At 46.6% G+C, this 26,449-nt stretch overlaps 1 protein-coding gene across 1 annotated transcript in view; it reads right to left on the reverse strand.

Moving 5' to 3' along the window:
* Window positions 1–5,466: 5,466 nt before the first annotated feature.
* arid1ab (AT rich interactive domain 1Ab (SWI-like)) overlaps window positions 5,467–26,449 on the reverse strand; it is a 56,589-nt gene continuing 35,606 nt past the window's right edge. Inside the window, exons 5-20 of the mRNA XM_049602842.1 lie at window positions 16,700–16,940; window positions 15,819–15,908; window positions 15,278–15,448; window positions 14,415–14,715; window positions 13,651–13,796; window positions 13,431–13,528; window positions 13,130–13,339; window positions 12,800–13,004; window positions 10,768–10,900; window positions 10,120–10,295; window positions 9,909–10,038; window positions 9,618–9,737; window positions 9,310–9,406; window positions 8,321–9,140; window positions 8,002–8,132; window positions 5,467–7,906 (exon numbers count right to left, since the gene is read on the reverse strand). Coding sequence (XP_049458799.1) covers window positions 5,984–7,906; window positions 8,002–8,132; window positions 8,321–9,140; window positions 9,310–9,406; window positions 9,618–9,737; window positions 9,909–10,038; window positions 10,120–10,295; window positions 10,768–10,900; window positions 12,800–13,004; window positions 13,130–13,339; window positions 13,431–13,528; window positions 13,651–13,796; window positions 14,415–14,715; window positions 15,278–15,448; window positions 15,819–15,908; window positions 16,700–16,940 — 4,992 coding nt within the window. The 3' untranslated portion in view covers window positions 5,467–5,983. The remainder of the gene's footprint in view (window positions 7,907–8,001; window positions 8,133–8,320; window positions 9,141–9,309; window positions 9,407–9,617; window positions 9,738–9,908; window positions 10,039–10,119; window positions 10,296–10,767; window positions 10,901–12,799; window positions 13,005–13,129; window positions 13,340–13,430; window positions 13,529–13,650; window positions 13,797–14,414; window positions 14,716–15,277; window positions 15,449–15,818; window positions 15,909–16,699; window positions 16,941–26,449) is intronic.

The raw sequence follows: 26,449 nt of genomic DNA on the forward strand, positions 1-26,449 counted from the left end.
GTATAGTATGTCGTCCAAAATCATGGCAAAAAAAGTCATAGTATAGTATGTCGTCCGACATCATGAAAAAAAAGTCATAGTATAGTATGTTGTCCGACATCATGAAAAAAAGTCATAGTATAGTATGTCGCAAAATCATGAAAAAAGTCATTGTATAGGATGTCGTCCAAATTCATGAAAAAAGGTCATAGTATAGCATGTCGTCAAAATCATGAAAAAGTCATAGTATAGTATGTCATCAAAATCATGAAAAAAGTCATAGTATAGTATGTCGTTCAAAGTCATGAAAAAAGTCTTACTATAGTATGTCATCAGTGTCCCAAAAAATGGCATAGTATAGTATGTCGTTCAAAATCATGAAAAAAGTCTTAGCATAGTATGTCGTTCAAAATCATGAAAAAAGTCATAGTATAGTATGTTGTTCAAAATCATGAAAAAAGTTATAGTGTAGTATGTCGTCAATATCATGATAAAAAGTCTTAGTATAGTATGTCGTTCAAAATCATGAAAAAAGTCATAGTATAGTATGTCGTTCAAAATCCTGAAAAAAGTCTTAGTATAGTATGTCGTTCAAAATGAAAAAAAGTCATAGTATAGTCGTCGTCCAAAATCATGAAAAAAGATTCATAGTATAGCATGTCGTCCAAAATCATGAAAAAGTCATAGTATAGCATGTCGTTCAAAATCATGAAAAAAAAAGTCATAGTATAGCATGTCGTTCAAAATCATGAAAAAGTCATAGTATAGTATGTCGTTCAAAATCATGAAAAAGTCATAGTATAGCATGTCGTTCAAAATCATGAAAAAAAAAGTCATAGTATAGTATGTCGTCCAAAATCATGAAAAAGTCATAGTATAGTATGTCGTCCAAAATCATGAAAAAAAGTTATAGTATAGCATGTCGTCCAAAATCATGAAAAAAAGTCATAGTATAGTATGTCGTTCAAAATCATGAAAAAAAGTCATAGTATAGTATGTCGTTCAAAATCATGATAAAAAAGTCATAGTATAGTATGTCCTCCAAAATCATGAAAAAAGTCATAGTATAGTATGTCGTCAAAATCATGAAAAAGTCATAGTATAGTGTCGTCCAAAATCATGAAAAAGTCATAGTATAGTATGTCGCGTCCAAAATCATGAAAAAAAAGTCATTGTTTAGTACGTCGTCCAAAATCATGAAAAAAAGGTCATAGTATAGTATGTCGTCCAAAATCATGAAAAAAAAGTTATAGTATAGCATGTCGTTCAAAATCATGAAAAAAAAGTCATAGTTTAGTACGTCGTCCAAAATCATGAAAAAAAAGTCATTGTTTAGTACGTCGTCCAAAATCATGAAAAAAAGTCATAGTATAGCATGTCGTTCAAAATCATGAAAAAAAGTCATAGTATAGCATGTCGTCCAAAATCATGAAAAAAAGTCATAGTATAGCATGTCGTCCAAAATCATGAAAAAGTCATAGTATAGTACGTCGTCCAAAATCATGAAAAAGTCATAGTATAGTATGTCGTCCAAAATCATGAAAAAAAAGTCATAGTATAGCATGTCGTCCAAAATCATGAAAAAGTCATAGTATAGTATGTCGTCCAAAATCATGAAAAAAAAGTTATAGTATAGCATGTCGTTCAAAATCATGAAAAAAAAAGTCATTGTTTAGTACGTCGTCCAAAATCATGAAAAAAAGGTCATAGTGTAGTACGTCGTCCAAAATCATGAAAAAAAAAGTCATAGTATAGTATGTCATTGAAAATCATGAAAAAAAGTCATAGTATAGCATGTCGTTCAAAATCATGAAAAAAAGTCCTCCATTTTTTCCCTGTTCTAGGATTATTTGGGCAGTTATTCCTTACCTGTAGTGAAGGTCAAAAGGACAGAGGGCTGTCGTATGCTGTAAAGCCTCCGAGGCAAACTGTCCTTTGTGATATTGGGCTTTATAAATACAACTGAATTGAATTGACCTTGTTGTGAGCAGTTTGATGTAGGAACCATTTTCTCTCTGCCTAACTACAACCACTAATCGAATCACTAAGCAGACAGAAAATAGTTGCTACATTAAACTTCTCACAACAAGGTCTGTGGATTATCTTGTGTAAGGTCATGATTTCTGTAAAGAGACATTGCTGTTGAGTTTTCCAAATGTATTTTTGAGGCGCTTTGAGCACCACAAGCTGAGTGCCATCTAGTTTCATTATACTGGAGAGACGGCAGACATCTCCACAGCAGATATCTCTAGTACTTGGTAACTCACACCAAAACAATCTCGACTGATAAACTGAAAATCTGAAAATCAGAGGAGAAAATGGTGGAAACACAAAGAGGTCGGAGAAACGGTCTCTCAACACAAAATGACAGTGAGTAAATGAAATGCTGCAGATGTGATCGTGCAGGAATAATGTTTGTGGCCGATCTTATTAGGGATATGCACACATTTCCCACCTAACAAAATAACACTATAACGCCAGAAATAAAATGATCAGTGATGACATTTGAAAAACTGGAAAAATGCAACAGTGCAGCAGTGATGACTTTGGTCTGTCTCAACCTTCCATCAGCTGTGATCACACTAACACTTTCACAGTCAGCAGTTCATTTCATGTCCACTGGGTGTCCACACCTTGCAGGCTCACAAAAGGGTGTGTCTGTGACAACCAATCATATCTGTTGAGAGAAAGCATCACACCTAGCAACAGGGTGAACCACACCTCCTCACTAAGGTAAAAGTCTCTGTCCCTTCCTTGCTCAGAGTTGCTCTTAGAGCTTTCCTAAACCACCCCTAAGCTAGGACTCCTTACTGAAAGTTTTTAGTCTAAGTTAGGAGCTGTCTGAGAGTGATGTCAGAATGTTTGTGATTACGGCCCCAGCATGTTAGCATTTAGCTCAAAGCACTGCTGTGATGGAGCACAGTGAGGCAGCTCCATCAGGTGACTCTCAGTGCATGCAGAGTCTACATCAGGGGTGGGCAACCTGCGACCTGCACTTGTATGGCGCCTTTCTAGTCATCTAACCACGAAAAGTCACATTCACACACTGTTGGTTGAAGTAACCATACAAGGCGCCACCTGCTACTCAGTTTTTAACACACTCACACACCGATGGAGCAGCCACCTTGAGCAAGTTGGGGTTCAGTATCTTACTCAAGGACACTTAGACATGTAGGCTGGATGAGCCAAGGATCGAAATGCTGATCTTCTGATAGGCAGACGACCTGCTCTACCTTCTGAACCAAGGGTAGAGCTATTGAGCCCCTCTCCAATGGCTCCCTGTGGCTTTGACCAAAACATTAGACTACAGAGAAATGAACTAGGGTTATTTCTGAACATTTCCCTAGGAATTGGGACACCGCTACCCCTTGCAGGAAGGTGCAAATCTAGGAGTAGGGCCAAGGGGTCGGGCTAAGGGACACGCCCTAAGTTTTCACTTATCATCGTAGGCACACAGTGGTTCGGACATTATCCTGCAGGCCTACGACAATTTTTTAAAGATGTTTTAACATTTCATTATCTAAAATATGAGTCGTAGAAACGTCTACAGCCTCACGCGTTATCTCTAAATTTTCATCAACAGCGGTGGCATGTCGTGAGTCTCCTTAGCAAAGGTAGCGTTTTTGTACACAAACTGGCTCCTCTGGTGGTAAAGGTTGCCGACCCCTGGTGTATATAAATGTACAGTATATTTCTAACTGCGAGTTCATGACTAGACTCTGAGACTCTCATCACCTCACTCAGGTTTCTGTCAGGAGATGCCTTGATGCATTTAACCAAGTCAGAGTCAATGTTGTGAGAAGGAAGTGAGGACTTGACTTTGGATTAAGTTGTTTTCACGTCTCTTCAGCCAGAGAGATCTCGATCTCTGCGAAACCTCCTGAATAAATAAAGCTAAACTAAGTGAAACAACATCGAGAGACGGTGGTGGTCTTTACAAAATTTAGTTGGTGCCACATTTGGCTCACGGTGACTGTTTTGTTTTTTGGATGCTATTTTGCTTCACCATTGAGAAAACTTAACATTTATTTTTTATCTGTACTGTGGTGAAACTGAAATGGATGCTGTTCTCTGGGCTTCGGCACGTCAGATATTTGGTTTGGTTTAAGTCTGGTATCTCTCCCACTGATGAATGCAGCTTCTGTCAAAATGTCACAAATGAAATTCAGAGACAATTTTCACCCTCAGTAAATGAGAACTCTCTGGGTTATCTGTATGTATCAAGCAGACTCTGCCTGGTCACACCCCCCTGTTACTGTAAATATATATGTAAATATCAGCACATGTGATCCAGGGACAAAAGACATCAATGCAACATCGGGGTGAGATGTCAATCAATGCACAGATAGAAAAACATGGCTGTGCATTTGATGAGCAGCATACTCCACAGAGCGAGGTGTGTGTGTGCGTGTTATGCCTCCGCTTCTATGTGTAAATATAAAAGCCATCAGCAGAACACACTGCATGTTGCTTTAGACGCATCAAATTGTCTCCGTGCAGATGAAGTGCGAGCCAAATGAAAAATTCAGGACTTTATTTACTGCTGCCTCCACCACATACGAGAGGAATAATAAATAAATCCACAGCAAACGTCTTACGAAGATTTAATGTACATTTATTCTTAACACGTGGAACATATAGTATAAAGATTTCATACTGAATAAATGATATTCATTAAGCCAAAAAAAAGGAAAAAAGAGGAATTTACATCAAGTTTTTAGCTACATCATCTGAAATACAAATATGCAGAATCCGCATCACTGGAAAAAAAAAATAAACAAAATAAACAAATTTAAAATGGTTTCTTCATCAAGGTCTAGTTTGTCATTTATGAGGGAGCTCAAATGGAACCGCAGACATGATTTTTGTTATATTCTCTACACCCAGACCGGAGACAAACTGAAACTTGAAGTTGTGTTTGTTGGGGGGTGGCGTTGGACAGCAGCTAAACACCCCCGGAGCGCGATACGAGCAGGGTGAGGCGCCTAAGGAAACGGAGAGGGTGGGCGTCAAGTAATCACATGGCGTACTTGATGCAGGGGAAAAACTGTAATCATCAAAGATTAAAAATGGTGAAGAGCAACAGAAGTTGAGAAAGAGAGAGAAGTGTAATGTACAACATCATATATACACTGCAGCTTGGACTGCATCTAGAGTTGAGGACCAGTCCTAAAGAGGTGACTTTTTAATATAAGGGTCAAGTCATACAATCAAGGGACAAAGAGAAGAGGTCGGGGTGTTGTAGGTTCACCATACTTTGGGGGGAAAGCCGTTTTCTCTCTCGACATTAACTAAAACTGTTTTTAAAAACTACAGTTTGCTGCCAAGCCAGCGTATCTCAGTGTGAAACAGTATTATTACAGTATGTTTACAGTTTTTAAGGTGTACAGTACAGAAAAAAGTCCTACAATCTACTGCACAGGCCTCCCATGACAGATGTCTGTTCACAGCCAATAATGTGGTTCCTGTGGGGCTGAGTATATAGCATCCAAAGTTACAGCAATTATACCACACCACAGTCCGTGAGTCTATGTAGCCTCCAAACATGAACCATAATATTGTTTAGTCCGTGCCCTCTTCCCCCTGCCGACCCCCCCAGGGAGAAAGCGAGCACATGTATCCCCCAAACTCACTGTAAACGAGACAGCAACTTTGGTTACAGTTTCTTCTTTTTTTTTTCTGGAGATTTTTCTTTTCATTAAAAAACAAGTCCTTTCCGCAGGGCAGCGCACTCTGTCCTATGCCTGGGTCCCAGTCTGCTCTTCTTTGTCAGTATCTTTCCATTTCAGACGTTTAAAATCCACAGCTACTTCATGGTATTCCTTCCTTTAGTGAGAAGCAGGGGTAGAAAGACAGTGGAATCCGAGGTGATTTTGCATAAATAAAAAAAGGACAGTCAGTTTTGCTCTTTTCACTCACACGCAACAGACACACGCACACACAAAAAAAGAGGGGAGGGGGAGGGGGAACGGAAAGAGGCAGAGCCGAAACCTCCCCACGGCTGTCATGACTGGCCAATCAGAAAGAGTACGTCACAGATCACTTGGGACACCAGAGAGTTCATAAGTGGGGACACCGAGATGTCCAGTAGCCGCGACTCGTACAAAGTGAACTCAGAGTGGTTTTCCTCCACCTTAGCCAGGGCGTGCAGGGCCCGGGCCGCCCGCCGCATCATGTCCACACTGGTGGGCTCAAACTGAGGTCCTCCCTGCATTTGTAGCAGGGAGCTCTGGCTCTGCTGGTACTGCGTGGCAGCTAGGCTGTCCTCCAGGAAGCCCAACAGGTTACCCACGCTGCCTTTCTGCACAGCAATAGCCCGCGCCGCTAGGCTGTCACCCTGGGCCAAGTTAGCCAACAGGACGACCGCCATTTCTCGGCAAACGGCCACCTTGCGTTCACCGACCAGGCGCACCAGCGAGCCGTACAGCTTCTCCAAGCGGCTGAACGGTGGCGTTGCCAGAATGAGGTCGACGTTGTTGTCCTGGATGCTGAGCTTGCTGAGGGTCTCGAGGACCAGTCTCTGGGGGGAAAGTGAGCCGTGGGGCCCCAGCGTGGGGAAGGGGTCCAGGGCCTCTGCCGAGGGGCAGACTGCCCAGTGGAGCAGGCCATCCAGCAGCGGCAGGCATATACTCTCTGGATAGATAGAAAGGTCCAGCTGGCCTGAGATGTTCGCCAGAGTCACGAGGCAGTTCTCTCTTAACACTTCGAGGCAGTCCCACCACCACTCATCTCTCTCGCAGCTCACGCCTTCATCTTCCTCTTCCTCCTTCTCATAGGTGACGGGCGCCTGTTTGCGTTCGGGGTGCCTGTGGTGGAGCAGCACCAGGCGGCCCAACAGCAGCAGGAGACCTGGGTGTTTTGACATCTCCTGGTCATTCCCAGGAACAAAGGAGAGGCTGCGCACTATGTTGGAAATGCAGATGCAGCGCCGAGCTAGCGAGTCCTGCCAGTCCGACAGAGTGCTGAGCGGCGTTTCATCCTTGCTGTGAGGCTCGTCCTCCAGGATCTTGATGTTGCGTCGACTCTGGAGTTCAGGGTTGATACTGAACAGATACTTTCCGTTCTCTTTCTGCTCTTCTGCGCCTCCTCGGACCACCTCCTCTGTGACCGACCCTGGGCGGGCGGATAGGACATCATCGATGGTGGCAGTGACTGGTGGACCAATGGGAAGAGGAGGAGGGGTCTTCTCCGCCGGAGATTTTTGAGGTTCAGAGGACTGGGGCTGCTGCTGCCGAGGCTTATCCTCCCCGTTGGACTTGGATTTGTCAGAGTTTTCTGTCACAGTCTCAGTCGCCTGTACCTTCTTGCGGCTCTCAGTGGCTGTTGGCTTGCGTTTCCGCTGCTTGAGGAGGTCCATCCGGCTCTCAAAGTGGGTCTGGATGTGCTCGGTAGTGTCACCACCACCAATGCTCCAGTGTATCAGGCCACTATCAAAGCTCTGCCGCTGCCCAAGCTTGGACGAGTGGTTCACCAGGAAGGGATTCTTCTTCCGCACCACCTTGATTGGGAGTTTATCAAACTTGCTAGCCTGCTTGGGCTTTTCCAAGTGGAGGTTGGGGTCCTGGGAGGACCCTGAGGTAGAGGTATTGGGTTCCTTGATAGAAGACTCCCTTTCCTTCTCCTCTTCCTCGTCCTCTGAAGACTTGTGTTTGAGTGAGCTCTCCTCCTCTTGCTTCACCTGGACCAGTGAGGGGGTGTCGGGATTGGCCTTTGTTTCCTCTACCTCCTCCTCCTCTTCGTCTTCTTCGTCCACGTCCATACCCTCTCCCTCAGGCATGGGGATTTCATCGTCAGAGTCCTCAGCAGCGTTAGGGTCTATGAGGGTGCGCTGGCCTGGGTCTCCCACTTCATACTCCTTTAAGATGCCAAAGATCTCGATGAGGCAGCGTCTGAAGTACTCCACCACCAGCTCCAGGAATCCAGGCAGCTGAGAAACCAAAGACGGAAGGTCACCAAAACAATCCTGTAAACATTAACACCATGTGATAATGTACATTTGACACGTGGCTTTGTGTTGCTTACCTGGCATAAGTTAAAAGTAGTAATGCTATTGTCATCATACAGTAAAATGTTAATGGTGTCCAAGGCCCAGGTGCTTTCAGCTAGTAAGCCTGACTTTAGTGACATCATCACTCTCCAAGCCTCAGGGGTGCCTGTGAAGAAAGAACAAAACCTGAATGAGCCAACTTATCAAGATCAGTTATTACAGCTGTGAACAACAGGAAAGATTTCATTGAATGCATTTATTTAACTCACAATTACTTATGTCACATATTTCAAGCATGTAGCTTTTATCGGCTGAATGAGTCAATTTACAATTTACGAAGTAAATGTTTTGTACCAATGTCTTTCATGGTGAGCCGCCTGCGGGGCTTAAGGTGGGGTTGGGAGGCCTCCACAGACCCAGGAGGGAAGGCCACATCTCGCCTGATCATGGGTTGCTGCACAGGGGCCTGGCCGATGTGGGAAGCGGGTACTGGGGGTCCAGCTTTCTGCACCTTGATGCCAGGATGCATGTAGGGGGACTTGCTGGGTGACGTCCTGCTTTCCATGGGCCGGGGCATGGGTGTTGGGCTGGACACCTGAGGAATGTGGTTCTGGGAAGTCTGGTAGGTGGATGGCAGGGGTCTGGTCATGGGAGGTCCAGATCCCCCGGGGCCAAAAGGTGGCTGCCGTTGGTTGACGTGGCCGGGCCACTGACCCTCGTGGTTCATGCGTTGGTCTGACGGTATCATCTCCTCTGAGCGGTTCATGCCGTGGTAGCCAGGCCCCTGGCCTGGTACAGGAGGTCCCTGTCGGTTGGGATAGTTGGGGTAGCCCATCTCATTGCGGCCCTGCCACATCGGGCCCTGGGGGCCATCAGGACCCGAAGGCATGGGGCTTGCCATCATTTGGGGAGGCATTGGAGACTGGGAGTTGGGGCCTGCAGATGATGGTCCTCGATCCCGGTTGAAGGGGAAGGGGAACTGGTTCTGTGGGCCTGGTGGTCTGCGGTCCCCTCCAGGGTAAGCATTATATTGGTTATACATGTCCTGCTGGCCCTGGGGTCCCGTGGACTGGGGTCCTGGCTGCTGCTGACCACTGTAAGGGACGTTGTACATTTCTCCCTCATGGCGCTTGGCTGGAGGACCATACCCTCCATCTACAGGACGCTTGTAGTTCTGGTAGCAGACAACAATCGGCATTATATTAATAATTGAGTGACAAAATAATTATAATTTGCATTAGTTATTCGGATGCCAGCAAAGATAGGTAAGTGTACCTTTAACACATGTATACATAAAAAAGGAGGAATCAAGTTAAGACGAATGCCGGACATTATGTTCTTACCGGCTGCTGCTGTGGATACATTCCTGGCTGTTGATTTGGGTATGGGCCACCAGGGGGAGCTCCTTGGCCAGGGTACTGATTGGTATAGGACTCATGCCTGAAAACAATAACAAAAGTTCACACAATTACATTTCATAGTTCTTCTTCACAGTAAAAGCGCAGACAGTTTAAGTATAAAACTCCAATGCTGAAAATCCTCCAGTCTTAATGACGTAATTAACGTAAAAATGATCACACTGGCAAAATGCCCTCAAACAACCACATTTCTACTTTAATACAGAACGATCTCAGCAGTGAGTGGTACTGACCGTTGCTGCGGTGGAGGGCGGCTGGGCGAGTACATCCCTGTGTCGGCTCCAGAAGGCATCATGTTGGGCTGAGGAGCTCCTGGTCCCATACTGCCGTCAGGGCCCATGCCTGGCTCCTGTCTGTAAACCCAACACTCGTCAGCTGACTTGACTGAATATACAAAAGGACACTGGAGTCGTACAAGCCTGAGCCCAACCTTGCCAAAGCTCTTTGTGAACCTTATATATTTTAAAGATGTATGCAAGTATAACATCATGTCGACCACCAAGAGAATAATGCAGTATGTTTACCTTCTGTCATATCCGTAAGGGTACTGTTGCCTCTGACCCATCTGCATGTTGCCCATAGGCCCTGGTGGGCCTCTGTTATACTGTTCTCCCATCCCACTGTTGGGGCCTGGTTGCATGAACTGCTCTCCAGCTACAAAAAAAGAAAACACATTGTTTGTTTCGGCTCTGATAAAACTTAAGCATCTGATTTACTGGTCTGGCTGTCGCTCACCTTTCCTCATGCCACCAAAGGGGTCCTTGTTGGACTCATAGGGACCCATTCGACCTATCATCTCTGGGCCGCCCATCCCAGGCTGGTAGCCCTGTGAGTTGGGAGTCACGGCGTTCCTTCTGGAAAACGCTGGGTCTCCGCCATCAGCGAAGGGGTCCTGCAGATTAACGCTACTCCTGTGGGAGGGCAGGAGGCTTGTTATTGAAACACAGAAGTTTTTGCTTCATATACACAGTATTCAAAAGCACTGTTTATTTCTTGTTTTAAAGGTTTTGGTGTCCCGCCATATTTTTCAAGGCATTCAAAACTCCGCTACAGTTTTTTAGGGGACATTCATCTTACCTTAGTTATATAGTCTATACATTTTATATAGTATTCTGCAGTCATTTTCCAAACCGCAAAACATAATTTCAGCAATAGTTTTAACACATACCCCATTATTACACTCCTCTTTAACAAGCTGCTTTGGTGTGTGCATATCTTAACCTGACCTACAATTACATAATTTTTTACTGTTTGTTGTAGATCATTTTTTATTTCCTGCTGCAATGATCCAATTTCGCCACAGGGATCACTTTCGTTTTATTGTGATGACTCCAGATATTGTCAACATCACAGAAACATGATAGTGCGGCTTTGGATTCGTACCTGACGCCAGGCATCGGAGGCATTTGTGTGTGCGGGGTGGAGGCTGGGGTGGGGGGCTTCAGGTCTCCCCCCTCTGCCATCGAACTACTTGTGGACTGCGGAGTCTGGGGTCCTTGCAGGGATCCAGAACCAGCTGCAAAACAAGGACACACACACTGAGTGCTTGTAAACGACCAAAGTGCTCTGGTTTGAAAAATTCAAAGATTCCAGAGAATTCATCCCCTCCTCCTCTCCTCACTCCAGGAATGAAGGCGAGAGTAGATAGTTGATAGTGAGGCAGGCCGGTCTTGTGGATAGGCTGAGCACTGCTGGGGGCTTTCAGGAACACACGCTGCTTTTGGCAATCCTAAATCCCATTAAGAAATTCCTGAGCGCTGCACAGAGGACACAGTTTGTGTCAAGCTGACTGGCTTTTGAGTGCACAGCCAGCGAAAACGTTGAATCTTCCAGCTCATCACAGCATGCCAACCCCACCCCCCCCACCTCCACCTCCATCTCCATCTCCATCACCCTCCTCCTCAGCCACCGCCGGGCTGTTGGAGTCACCAGGAAACAATGATCTAAACCTTGACTCTGACAGATTACTGCCTGACCTGTAGAGACAGGAGACAACGAGTTGTGTTCGTGTGCACGAGAGTGAGTGATTGTTTGTTTGTGTGTGACATAGTGCTCGTTCTTAACTTCAGCTCAGGACTTCTCACTATTAGCACGCCAGTCTGATGACTCACAGGTTCCCATTCATTAAACTGGCACACACACACATACACACACAACACTGGGGTCACTGGCAGGTCACATTTATTCACATTTTCTCACATCACCCTCTCGCCTCTCTAGCTCTCACACATACACACACATTAAGCGGCTCCCCCTCCCCCTCCTCCCTCTGGGCAGGGATTTCCCTGTACTAAAGATGAAGGGAGGAAAGGGGAAGGGGGAGGGGGAGGATCTCGTGAGGATGGAAAAAAATAGCATGGTAGAAACAGAGTCAGAGAGAGAGAGGGAGAATCGCATGACTTTTACGCACACACATACACACACATCCAAGCCTCTTCCCCCCATTCATCATTTCTGGCTCAGTACTAATCTCCAGGGAGTGTTGCCTTGCCTCTGTAGCCCTGAGCCAGGCACCAGGCAGCGAGGACACGCCACTGACGGGGCATCGCTATCGCCAAATCACCTCCCGCCCCACGCCGCCGCTCCCCCCACCCCCCTCCCCAGCTCTTCCTTCGTACTAACTAGAGGGCTGATGCCAGCTGACAAGCACCCTGATGTCTCCTGTAACAACACCCCGGCGCTGACTCAGTGCCCCGTGTCTGACAGCATGGGTCTCGGCCAGACTGAAGCAGCACGTGGTCGCTCCTGGTGTGGTTGCTCCTGGCAGCTAAAACCGGAGTCCCTCCAAAACAAACAGCTTCCAGGCGACACATCGTCCCGAGACCACCACCCCCCTCCCCCCATCCCCAATTGCACCCCCCCCCTTAACCTCTGACTGACTGCCAGTTTACACACTGACTTTTACCCAACATTCAGAGTTCATTGAAAGATTTGGCATGCTGGTGGAATCACTGTTCGCACAAAAAACAACCCGGGGAGTCTGAAAGGACAAGTCTTTCGTCATCTCCTGTGCAAATGCCAGGGAGTATTCCCCCGAGAGACATGTGTGTAGAACTGTCCAGAGGATGCGTCGGACTTCTGTGACTTACAGCTACGCTGCCGTCATTTACAACTCCTCAGATATACGGCAAAATAGCAGTGATTTATGGAGGATGGCAGCCCTGTACAGAGGATGACAAACGATCTGCGATCGGCTTTTAACGCTGCAATTAATAGGATACAATAAAATACACTAGTTTATAGGGCAGATGATGTGAGGCAAATAGAGCAAGGAGGATGTGATGAACTGCACTGAAACCACACTGCAACCAAGGAAGACACGGAAAAATGAAATAAGCTTTCATTCATTCGAGTGTGATTTAACTCCGAGGGAGAAACAAATGGCGATGAGGTGTGGGAGGATGCCGCCGCTCACCTGGGCTGGGAGGCTGGATCTTCGGCTGGTTCTTTTTGGTGTCCGTGTTAAAGAAGTCCGGAGGCGGGTCTTCGCCGCGCTCGATCTTGCACTCGAAGGCGTACAAACACTGGATGTACTGTTTCTTGAGCGAACTGGCTGCGCTGCTCGACGTGCCCACATTCAGGTTGGTGGCCAGCTCCCTCCACTTCTTGTTCTTGTTCACCTGGTGGGCGATAGAGGAAGGAGTAGGCTCAGAAAGCTGCACACAACAGCCTTACAGGAATTACAATGCTGTCTGTTTTTAAATCTGTGATATTCACATCAACTTTGTTTGGAATCCAGGCATACCTGGGTAAGGCCGCCGATCTCTTTGACAGACACGTAGAGTCTGAAGAGATCGAGAGGCTTGCGTCCCACTGCGGGCAGGTTGTTCATGCCCATGGCCTTCTCCTCAGCGAAGGCCAGGTATCGATCCACCCACATCTTCCTCTCTGGCTCTGGGCCGAGCTCGTACAGACGAGTGATCTTCTCGTTTGTGATGGTGGAAGAGCTCGACTTCTGCAGCACAGATGATGAGAGGAAATCATGAGATTGGACAAAGACTCGATTGAGCAACAAGAATTTCATCTTGTGGATTTAGAACTTGTACCTTTTTGGATTCGGGCTTGGGAGTCCCCTCCACTTTGTTGTTCATCTTCGGGGCGGGGTTCATTTTCTCCATGCCAAACTCCGAACTAGGAGCCATTCCTGAGTGTTGAGAGGTGAAAGGAGGACAGTGAAAAACAAAAGTTTTCCAGTCTATAACAGCCTTCTACGGACACACAGTAGTACCACCACTAGATCAGGGATTCAATGTTGTGTTTACTCACCAGGAGTGTTGTTGGCCATATTTGCTCCCATTGGATATGGCCCTGGTCCTCCCTGGTTCATCATACCGTGCATGCTGTTCATGCCAGGGCCGTATGGAGAGCCTGTTCCCATCATCCCCTGGGACATGTTAGGGTAGCCAGGTGGCCTAAAGTAGAGAGTGCTTGTTTAGAAGGAACACTAGCTGATACAAAGAAACTCCTAGAAATAAATATGCAAGAGTCTGTCGTCCTTCATGCCTTTCTCTTTGATGCTGTGACAAATCTATGCCTTTTTCTTATCTAGTGTTCGCTGTGTTTAGCTTATTCTGTAGGAAACATCAATTTACGTCACATGACTCCAGCAACTGCCAAGCTCGCGAGTGTCTCTCTGTAGGCTGAGCTGGCATCTTGGCTGGGGAGAGATGTGATTCACTGATCTCAGAGACCATCTCCTGCTCTCGCGCTCTCTCCACTTTTTCCTTTTTCTCTCATAGATAACTGTTTGGTCTACTGCCATCTACTCTGTGGCACACTCAGGCACCAAAACACACAGCAGACCGGCTTGCACGTGGGAAGGACCAATCATTTTTCATGGCCACACAACCGGCACATACGAGCAAGGACACACATACGAAGACACACACATTCAGCTCAAAGAGGGAAAAAAAACTCCTTCAGGATCTTTAGAGAGTCTTAATACAAAGCTTCCTACTGACCCTCGACAGCTAACTGCTACCTCTTATCTCACCTAGACACATATACAGCCAGTAGCTGTGAGCACCCACCTGTTGTGTATGGAGTTTGTGGGTCCATGGTGCATGGTGGGGCCACCGTCCTTCCTGTTCATGCCCGGAGGGGGACACATCCCAGATGCCACCTGCGGAGGCATGCCCGCCATGTTTGAGGCCATCCCGGGACCAAAGGGCCGAGCACCCATCTGCCCCGGGCCTATTCTGCCAGGAGGGATGCTCCCATACGGAGCCCCGCTGCCCTGACCGGGCATGGGGTTCATGGAGCCGCTCATGCCGGGACCAGTGGGGTAGTTGGCATTGGGCATCCCTGTGTAGCCAGGCTGCCTGGGGTAACCTGGAACAATCACAGAGACAGAAATGTAGACTGGTACCCACAGTCATCTGATGTTGGTTTGAGGTTTTCATGGCATCCTGCTGTGTTTTGAAACTGTATTTTGGTCTGAAACAGAGAAGTAAGGACTTCTACTCATCTCTCCCTGATGAGATAAAGAGTTTCGGCAGTCCAGCTCTAAATTTACCTCGGTGCTGCCTGTTCTGACAAGCAGCCTGATGAAGCGGGCTTTATCTGGCCTTCACTGATATGACTCATAGCAGAACTTCTTCAAAGCCCACAGAAACCATCTGAGACTTCAAAGTGAAGTGATATAATTTCATAAATATATGAAGTGAGAGGAAACTTCAAAGCCTTTTTTTAAAATCTGGGCTATCTACAAAACTCTGATGGTCTCAAGACGACAACTGTAAACTCATTCATAATATTTTTAGGATTTGAAAAAAAGAGGCCTGCTTGATATGACGGAGCTGACTGCACCATTCAACACTGCACACTATTCTGTCAACCACTGAAGTGGGCCTTTTAAAGCAGCACCACCTACACATCTTCCCTGGAGCCTTACCTTGTGGACCGTACTGGCCCCCCTGAGGCCCGTAGTTTCCCATGGAGTTGTTCTGGGGATATGGTCCCATCCCAGCATGCATCTGGCCTCCTGAAGACTGGCGTGGAGATAAGGCGGAGCCAGGTTGTCCAGGGGACCCGTAAGGAGGCATCTGAGGGTTGCGCATGTACACTGGAGAGGATTCGTAGAGATTAGATACACAAAAAACTCTGTGTAACACATCATGTCCCTGTGTGAAGAACTCTTTACTTCCTCACAAACACACAGAGGTACAGCGTGTCTGTCTGCTGCTACCCTCATTTGACCTGGCAAGTAGAATACAAGCACATTCTTATTTAAAGATGGAGCCTGGGGGAGTGTTTACAGGAGGACAGAATGCTTACAATTGCAAACAATCACACCATACAAGCTGCTGAGGACGTGGCACACATTCATGCCCTGATGGCCACTGAGCAGAGGAAAGGTTAGGTGCTTTATTAAAGACACCTCATGAGCAATTTGAAGCTATTCCTGCTCATAAACATCTCGAATCAACACTCACCCCTGTCCTGGCCCATGGCTGGCTGGTTCATGGAAGAGTGCATGATGTTTTCTGACTGGACGCTGGGCGGCCGGGGAGGCATCTGATTACCTGCAGGACAGCGACAACACAAATGCTCAGCAACTCAAAAAAGACATCAGAAATTCAATTGTCTTTGTTTTCTCCTGTCTTTGCCTTAAACTTCAAAATATTGGCCATGAAATGACCGAAAGCCAATCAAATGAAATGAAAATCAAAACAAAGAAATACTATGACAGTGTCCTGTTGGCTGCCTGTTAAATTGCTCTCCACAATGAGTTGTTGGTGGCATCGTAACTTCTGTTTCCCTGCCGTCTGGATGGTTTACTAGCATCATGTTAGGAGAAAATGTTCCCATCTGGCAAGTCACTTCATGAATTACAAATGTGATCCATCGTATTTGTGAGTGAGCAAGTGGTGAATTAAAACTCTAAATCTGTCTGCTGTTCGTTTACTGGATGTTTCGCACAGCATCCAACTCCATATATGAAAAATGGATTTTTCCTGTTTTTTAAGCAGATTTGATAAACAATCTGTAAATAATCTGCATTTGTTCTTTACCGGTAATTCTGGTCTTTTCACGTTGATTTTTTCAGTTTTATTTCATCTCAGCACAATAAATGTTTTCAATATAATACATTTTTGTGTTTGAGAAGTCACCCTGGTTCTGCATAAATATAACTGTTTCAAAAGATCAATTCAATGCTACTTCAATGCAGCACAATGAAATATTGTGCTTATGATACAACTGTGAAATCCTTTAAGACATGCAGCAAAGACATTTGTCCAACATGAGCAAAAACCACATTCAAAAATTTGACTATTTCAAACACCAGCCAGTGCTCATAGTATCACGTCTTTACCTGGCACAGCAGCAGGGGACAGAGGGCCAGTGCGGGAGGGGGTGACGCTGGCGGGGGAACCCACAGGTGATGGCGAAGGCCCACGTATACCTGGCAGGTGGGGCGAAGTGTGCGGAGAGAAGGGCGACTGGGCAGGATTGCTTTGCTCGCCCTGACTGCTGGATACCCCTGAGGTGCTGACGCCTGGGCTCAGGGCCCCCTCTGTACCAGTGGGCAGGTCGTCGATGGAGCCCGACAGATCCTGGAACAAGAGGAGCAACATGGGTTAATGTTTTTTTTTTTTAACAGGAACATGACGTCAGCAGCATTTTCAAAAGTCCCTGTTTCTGGTTGTTAGCACTAAAACGCAACCCTGGAGTTTCCAAATTAAAACGGCGTCAGCTGCATTTCTAAAAGTCTCCATTTTAGGGGTATGCAAATACAGGAGTGGTGTGGATGCTAGGCATTAACATAAGTTATAAACAAAAATGTTTCAGTGTGGATGTAGCCTTAGTTTAAGTTGTGAATAAACAACGTATCGGACATTATAACATCCTGATAACTTTAAAGACTAAGCTAGCAGCCTTGAATATTACCATGAAATATGGCTAGGATTAGCTGAAGCCAAATACTGTCCTGTTTTTGTTTAATGGCTTATGTGTTTTTTTAACATCTAATTCATTGACTTCAAATCAGCTTATTGTAACTATTGTTAATTTTATGCACCATTTCATTTCATTGTATTGGGATGGGTTGAATGGTATTGGTTTCTACGAATAAACGTTTCCAAGGCAAAAACTCTCAAAAGACGACTCAGTCCTCTGTGGCTGTGAGGAAGCTGCGATTATGATGGAGTAAGAGGGAAATTAAGAGGAAAAAGCGATACAGGATATCAGAGGCGTGTGTGTCAGTGTGTGTAAGCAGGGATGTAAATAAAGCCCAGTTTGGCTCAGACTCTAAAGCAGGAGAAGAAAGCTGATGCATTTGGGAAATGTGAATCATATTCAACTTTGGTTCCCTGTACATACTAGAATGAGGAGGGCGAGAGCATTTTATTTGAGCGTCATGTCAAAGTCAAGTGAAGTCAAATCAAGTGAGTGGAAATCCAAATGGCCACTGTTGCATTACAGCAATCTTTGCCTCCACTGGGCTGTGTCTGTTATTCTCACATACAAGGCTGCCAGCACTGTTACGGTGCGAACACACTCAGGTACAACGACTTCTTTTCCCACGTTTATAAAAATACTCCACATCACTCCTATAATGCTGATAATGATCCATCTTGGCGAGGAGAACTCTGTTTGTGTGGCTTGCAAAGAGAAAATGGGGGGAAAAATGTTTGAAGCAAGTCATCTCGGGAGGCAGTTGAAATAATTGGTGCTGGGCACGGGCTCTGGTGCCATGTGGTGTTGTTATTGAGCCTCGCTGGCTGTGACACAAAGACAGCCAGGCAGGAAAGAAGGTAGGAAGGCAGCCGGCGATGATTATGTTTGTGGGAAGGTGAATGTTTACACACTGGCCACTCACGTGGAGCCCATGTGCTTGCTCAGAAATGCAAGCTCATCTGCCAGTCACATCGGAGGAGGGAAAAAATGGGAGGGAGGAGGAGGGAAAAAAAAGCACTCATTGGAAGGTGGCCAACTATTCCCATAGAAATCTCACACTCGCAGGCTGGCTGCAGCCCCGAAGCCGGCGGTTTTGCACTTGAAACAGCGCCCGTTGCTATTTTTGGGACGTGACCTGATGGAGGAACCCCAGAGGGAGTGACAGGAGGAGAACGCTGATTCAGAATCCACCCCCCACTCCAACCCACCCCCACCCTGTTCCCTCTGCCCTCCCTCCATCTCTTCCTCTCTCTCTCTTACTTCGGTGACTGCACAAACCCAGGCCTTTATGACCTGCACAGGAGATGTGGCAGCTACAAAACCACGTGAAACTCAGCATGAGAGCTTTATTTAGGAGAATCACACGCTGAAGCGTTTCACTGGCTGATACCCAATTAATGGTCATAAGTGAAAAAACAGGTCAGAATGAGGCAGAGCCGTGCTATGTGAACGACAGGGAGCAGCGAGATCTTAATGCTCCGGAGTAAGAAGCAGAGATCAAACAGCATGACATTCCTTGCTTAAACAACCATGGCGGGATCCTTTTTCCAGCAGCCAGCATCGTCAGATGACCTACATCCCCCCCTCTTCCCAACTAGCACCACCCCACCTCCACTCAGACATCACAAGACCGGTCATCTGACAGAGGACTCTGTCTGAAGGCCCTGGGCCAGCCGCCACGATGACCACCTCAGCAGCTGCCGTACTGAAAGCTTCAGAGATCACTGCGCAGAGTTGTGTCTCCGTGACACCCCCCCCTTTCACCAACCCCTCCCTGACCCAGACCACAAGACAAACAGGTCAGGGGTCAGGTCCTGGGGTTATGCCCAGGAGCTGCACCTCAGCAAGAGGTCATTGTGGATGGCTGCACAAGACATACACACTTCAGTCACGACACAGAAAGCAAGACAAGAAAGACACTTCCTTTTACAGGTGGAATTTGGTGTACTTAGAGGCACTGGAGCAGAATTAGGATGAGGTGAGTAAAAATCTGCCAGAAATGAGCAAAATTGGAGAAAAACCAGTCCTTGCTGCCACTTTTTTTACCTCATATAGTGAAGACCATGACTGGGCATTGAACACTCTTGGCACCGAGGTCAACTGTCTAGTATCAAAGGCTGTCAAGTGGCACTGGCATTCAGTACTCAACAAATTTGTAACCCTGTTTCCTGTTCTAGGATGAGACAGTCATTTTACCAATTCTTGACTGTATTGATTTTTATTTAGGAGAACCAGGTTTCTCAGTTTTAATCAACACAACTGTCGGCACGGGCAGGGTGGAGTGTTCGAAAGGAGATTCGAAAAGGATTTGGATCAGAGAAGCAGTTTCAGAGCTGGACTCAGATTCAGAATCAACTGACAGTATAATAAAGTGCTTGATCACATAAATAACTTTAAGTATTAAAGGTCCGGCGAACTGAAATTAAGAATCGTTGCATTTTTGTTACCTTAGAATGAGCCTATGAATCTACATCTATCATCTATGGAGTTTGCCATTTTGTTTCTACAGTGGCCCAGGACAGACAAACCAAACACTGGCTCCAGATCAGGCCTTTCGCATATTCTCGGCAGCCACTGTGGTTAGCAGTCCTTTAGAAAAGAGCTCAACAGTGTCAAGAAACACAGAGTTTTAACATAAAACTGCTTTATTTTGCGTTTTTACCTTTTTAAACCACCCGGCCTGTTTGTTTTGGAGAGGAAGACACTTGTGGATAAATCCTCTCCCAGTATAATCCTCCTATATCAATGAACACTAATGAAAACCTGACCGCAAGTCCACATTTGGCACACGGGAGAAGTATCAGCTGGTTGCAACCTGCAATCCTCACCACTAGATGTCACTCAATCCTTCACACTGTTCCTTTAAGTTTCTCTGACATTTGAAAAGTCTGGCTTATTTAGTTTAATGGGAAAAGGGGGGGTGTAGTAAAAGCATGTTTATATTTGTCAAATTAATATATGTGAGGGGGTAAGGTTTTGAAAAATATTCTTGACTTGGGTTTCTTTTGACAAAATCCCTTCAACTTGTTTTACCCTGATGCATAATTACAAAAAGAGAAAAGAAATGCAAATCTACAGAAACGTTCACATGATGTACACCTGCCACACGATGCAGCATCGAGGCCGAGCTCTTTACCCTTCTGTAAATATCTGACAACTGACAGCTCTGATCCCTCAGCCTGGACAGGCAGAAGCATCGCACACACACATACATTCAAACACACAAGCTCCTACCTACTCCCACTCTGCAGTCATTGATTTTTCCCGGCTCAATACTGCACAGCACCAGCCTGTTCTGCTGACTGCACAAGCCGGACAGCGAGAGGAGAGGAAGCAGGAGGGGAGGGGGGGGGGGGGAGCTTGGTGATACTGATGCTGTGTGGCTCTGCTATTCAACACGCTCATTATTAGAAGGCAAATGATGAAGAGGACATGGATCAGGCATGAGGAGGAGCTGAGGGACGGTGGGGTGTCTAAGTTGGAGTGTGATGGTTTATGAGCTCGGAGGAAGGTTACAGCAGTTATCATCTGAGACAATTATAACAGTTGATTATATGAGAATAAAGGAGAACACAGAATTTATATACAAGCACGAAAAAGGGGAAGATATGTGAGCTGTGTCTGGGAGAGAAGGAGAGAGCTGCAGTTCTTTCTGTGGAGCTTCAAGCTCCTCTCTATGGCAGCCATTTTGTGTTTTTCCCAGCACTGCCTAACATGGAACTTCAGAGCTGAGAACTGCAGAACAGTCTTCCTAATGTTTGAGGGTTTAAAGGAGGCAAAAAGACAGATTTACACAAAGTGTGGTGATGAAAATTTAACACAAAAATCCTAAAAAAATATCTTTCCAATGCAATTATTGCTTATGAATGTGGAAAATGGCAGAAAGTCTTCACTATTGCCATTATTCCCATATTCTCCACCGCTCTTCTGAGTGTGCCTGTGCTGTCTCTGAGTCATCTGCTCTGCTCTCCTCTCCTCTCCGCCGTCCTAATGTATTCCATTTGCAGATTACTTCACTGAATCAATCAAGCCCAACCAGAGCCATTAGTCTGCCAAGCCAGCCGATTTCTTTTTTTTTTTTTTTTTTTGTAGGTTATGAGGAACAGAAAGTGGGAGAAGAGAGGTAGCAGCCCTGAGATAATGAAATGTATCTGGAATGTGTGACCCTGGCCAGTAGCGTAACCAGATCTGGTGGTGGTGGTGGTGGTAAGGAGGGGAGAGGAGGTATGGGGGGGCAGAGTTCATCCCTCAGTCACACACTCTCCCTGACCCACTCTTCTCTGTCATTCTCAGACCTCAGGGTTTCACCAACCGCCTGGTTGGCAGGCTTCCTTATTCTCAGGCCTCCAGATGCTAAACACAATATACAGCAGGGGGAAGAAAAAAAAAAAGAGAAAAAGCTCACTCACTCCAGACTGGCTTGCACACACACTCACACATCCTCTGTGGCGAGGTGATAGCTGAGGAAGAGAGAGTAAGAAGGGGAGGGGAGATGGGGTTGGGGAGATAGAGGAAGGGAAAAAAATGGATGCATCTCAAGGGCTGCCATGGTTACTGAGATCCACGTGGTTGACACATTAGAGCCGACACAGTCCCTCCCCCCTGTTGCTGCCATCCCTCTGTCTGTCTCTCTCTCGCGGCGGCCTCCCTGCGTGCTTGGCAGGGTCACGGTGCAGTCAGCTACTACAAAAGAAGCAGCCCATCATTGTTACAGGAAACGCAGACGCACCAAAGCCGTGTGCCCCCCTCCCCACCCTTCCTGCTCCACCACTGCTTTAATTACACACTCAGCCTCCAGGCCTTTTGCACTGAGGACTGAGACACATGCACATAGTAGCACGGAGAGCGGACAAACACAAAACAGTGAAACCTTGAACTTTTTTGCCGTCTTTCCTGAGTCCCTCATGTTTATGTTTACATGCTGAAAACCTCGTCAGTAGGAGCGCTGCACATTCACTGCTCATTCAGGGCACAGTGGGCTTCTGATATCTGAACAGGGTCATGGGAAAAGTCATCTCTTCCCTTTTATGTGTAAGATCAAGTGAAATTTTCTCTGCACAGTTTCTAAAGTGGTTTCTCTTCTCTTTCTCCCAGCTCAGCCTCTGAAAATGCTGACTTGACTTAACTGAGCCCAGAAGCATATATCAGAGAACCTCTATCAGAGCGCTCCTATCTGCACGTACACAGATGACAGAAAGACTGTAGGCGCACCAACAAAATAAAATCTAGTTTGACTCGTCTCTGAGACCACCTGTAATGACTCCGTGCTGCAGCACAATGGAGTGACAGCAGGAAATGTTCAGGTGGTGAACAAGGAGATGGACAGGTGGGTGGTGCTGACGCCTCAGCCACCTGCCCAGAGGCTCCCACCTGCATCCGGGGGCTGCGCCGAGCTATGAGGAGGTTCTGGGAAGTCCACAGATGGCTTGTAGAGAGGCAGCTCCGGCCCCAGCTCCAGGTTTGCAGGGCTGAGCTCAACCATAAGGGGGCACTCCCATCCCACTATGAGGGAAGAACTGGAGAAAGGAGGAGAAGCAAGGCAGGCCCCTGCCTCATACAGCAGCAGCAGCCATTACAGGGCTTCACATACAGCACAAGCTGACGAGAAACTCTCTATACACAGTTGGAGCGACCTATAGGAGCACCACACAACTCTGACCCTATCTGCACGATGATACAGATATGAGCCGTTGAGCAGATGGCTCGAAAAGTATTAAGTGGATGAAATGAACACGTCTGAGTTTCGTTATCTCATTTCTCCAAGATGTAGGCAAAGAACACACGTGGTTAAGGAACACGGCAGTAGGGTGACACAACGCTCAGAGTCTTGGAGCACCCTGCTGGGGTTACATATCTTGTCTGGAGTATCAGTGCCACAGACACAATGTCTACTACCTCCACTGATGAGCTACCTCCAGCTCTCCAGAGATCACCATTACACTGCTACTTCATCACCAGCAGCCACGTGGGAAGGATAATAACACAGACAAAAAAAAAAGTCCAAGATGAAAGAGTGAAGCGGCGTTGTTCAGAAAAACAGTCTCGTACTGCTAAGGCATAAAAAATACAATTCATTTGACACTGATCAATACTGTTCTGCTTTAACATTCCTGTGTGATGCAGGCTTGCAGTCAAAAAAAGAAAATAAAGGCCAACTATGAATCTTAATCAATACACAGGGAGTTCTTTTTTAAACGCTCCACATTTGCCTAATTGAGCTTCTCTGTGGGGGTAACAAAAAAAGGGGGTGTGCGAGGCACACAAACACTGCAGCAGTGTGTGTGGAGCTAACACAGAGTAGATGAAGGGAGGTGGTAGAGGGGAGGAGGGTGAGAAGGGGGGGGGGGGCGTCTGATTGCTGTGAATAATGGGGAGATGGTGTGTGCGTGGGGGGCCTTTTGTAGAGATCACAATAGTAGCAGGGAGTCCCAGGGCAGCGCACAGATGCCCAAGTGAGGCAGGCAGCTGCCCAGCCCGAGGTGAGGGGTGCTGGGATACGGAGGACGAGGGGGCTGGAGGGGCTTGGGGTGTGGTGGGGGGTTTTGGTGGGTGGGGAGTCTCCAGACCCCTACAGCCAGTCTGCCTGCTTTCCAGAGCAGCAACGCCCCTCCCCTCCTACTGTCACACACACACACACACACACACACACACACACAGCACGTCTAGGGGGCGCTACCAAAGCACCCGACACCACCAGTGAATTAACTGGGGAGAGGGGAGAAAATATTATATAGAGGTTATTTCATAGAGTGAGAGTTAATTTCATTGTGAGGCTGGTTTCATCCATCCAGGCTCAGCAGCTTGTTCCAGCGAGAGCAGGAGAGAGCAGAGGACAGACAGTGCTGCAGTCAGCCACAGTCTTTGTGCTGCAAAACTAGCTCAGCCCAGCAGAAATGGAGGCAGAGGGGAGGGGCATGGGAGAGTGTGTGTGCAAGTGTGAGAGTGTGTGAGTGAGCGGAGAGCAAAAGGGAGAGGGAGAGTGTTCTGTGTGTGTGTGTGCTGGTGTGTGTGTGTGTGTGTGTGTGTGTGTGTGTGTGTGCTGGTGTGTGTGTGTGTGTGTGTGCGAGCTCACAAGAGCAAAACAGGGCTCGGGTTTTAGCAGCCTGAGAAACAATTCACTGAAGCAAATGCAAAAACAACACACTTTGTCAGCAGATTGAATTTTCTCAAGTACATTAATTAAAAATCACATAGAGGAAAGAAAAGGGGTGAGACAGAGAGGGAGCAGGGGAGAGAAACAGACGAGCTGGGAGGAGGGGAGGAGGAGGAGGGGGGGGTGAGAGCGAGTGAGAGGCGCCCTGGAATCTGAATAAGACATGTGCACACAGGAAGCAAGGGCCCCAGAATAGCAACAGGAAACTGGCCCCGGACTCTGAATACTGTCAGCGCCAGAGCCTCGCAAAACAAGGCTGCGCTGCACAGCGTTATGAAAGCTGATTTACTGAGAGAAGAGAGAGAGAACGAGGAAGGGAAGAGGAGGAGGAGGAGGGGAGGAGGGCGCAGGCAAGGCAAAGAGAAAACGAGAATATGGACAGAAAGAGGAACGGGAGAGAGGCAGAGAGTGAGATATATATTTATATATATATAAAAACAGAAAGAAAGAGAGAGATGCAGCAAAAAACAGAGTGTAATATTGAAAAAGGCACAGAGGGGGTTGGGCTGGGTAGGAGAGGAAAAAAGTGGGCCGGCCTTGTCAGGCTGATTGCTCCAGAGCTATGTCGCAAAAACAAGCTTAGCTGCAGCAGGAGAGCAGAGCTGGGCTGGGCTGAGCGCAGGGAATGGGGATTGCAGGAGGGGGGACTCAGAGTTGATCAGCACCAAGACTGGAAGATCTCTTGGATCCAGATCAGAAGGCTTGGCACACAACATTAAAGGTCATTAGGGTGGGAGGGTGGTGGGTGGGGGCTCTGTTGTTGTGATGTGGGTGGTCTCGGAGCTTTGCAAATGCACTCAAGACTGAATTCAAGTGAGGGTGGGGTCCTGATAGACAGTGATGCAGTGATAAATTAAAAGGTGAGAAGACTAGGACCTCCAACGCATCAAAAGTCAACTGAGTGACAAGCAAGAATGCACGTCTTTCATCATTATACCACTCCACTTAGAGGCTTCTTATCTCCCACATATTATACTGAAGTTGTTAGTTTTAAGTAGGGCTTAATACTGAGTACTGAGTCTACTCCATTACACCCTTGTTTATAGGCAAATAAAGTGCATCCCTGGCACAAATAAAGAAGACAACGTGAACCCTTGGCCCTTCCTTAAAGATGAAACCACTCCAGACGAAGCCTCTTATTTGGAAAGGCATGATGAACGGGAGGGTGGAGGACAGAAAAACAAACTCCGGCATGAGTGTGTGACCAACATGTGACCTTCCTCTTGAGTCTGGAGCACATTCAGACACATCAGAAAAGAGGAGCATCACAACTAGTGGGCGGTTCTGAGTGGGATTAGCCCCATAGTGGAAAAAGGGTGTACAAAAGACCTGAGGAAGGACAAGAAGGAGATTAAAAAAAGGGGAGAAAACAGAGTGGAGGGGGATGGTGGGAGGGAGGGAAGTTGGTGGTGGTCTGGTAGCTATTCCCTTTCCCATGGCTTGACATGGAGAGGAAGCGTCACTTCCAGGGACCATGAAAGCTGAGGCCTGCTTTACTTCTGCTGGAGCCACAAAGGGAGGAGATAAGTTGCATCAGCTTCAAGGAGCTTTCATACAAGATATTATAACTCTCGTCCCTAAATAAAGACACTTAACTCACTATTACTTTGTAGACTGAGCAACAGCGATGTAGTGCTGCTAGCAGGCCCAAACATACCTACATTTCCCACACTGCAACTGCATCATATCTTTCATTAGACCCTCCCTGCCTCTTAAACACCCATATTTTTTCAAATTCCAAACCTCTAGTTTTAAAATACAGGCTTTATACTAAAACTTTAAATCTCAAGCTTTACTGAGATGACCCTGGTGACATCACTTTGACATCATCAGGGTCAGGACTTCGCCCACCAAATCTGTATTTTTTTGTACGTATTTTTTAAATCCATCATCTAATATAAATCATTGTGCAAAGAAACCTTTCACTCTGCATTCAGGCAAAATATCGTATATGAAACAAAATGGTAAGACTCATTTGCTCACTTTCTCTCCTCAGAGGAGTTACCTCCCCGC

This window comes from Epinephelus fuscoguttatus, linkage group LG17 (genome assembly GCF_011397635.1).
Source record: "Epinephelus fuscoguttatus linkage group LG17, E.fuscoguttatus.final_Chr_v1".
NCBI lineage: Eukaryota > Metazoa > Chordata > Actinopteri > Perciformes > Serranidae > Epinephelus > Epinephelus fuscoguttatus.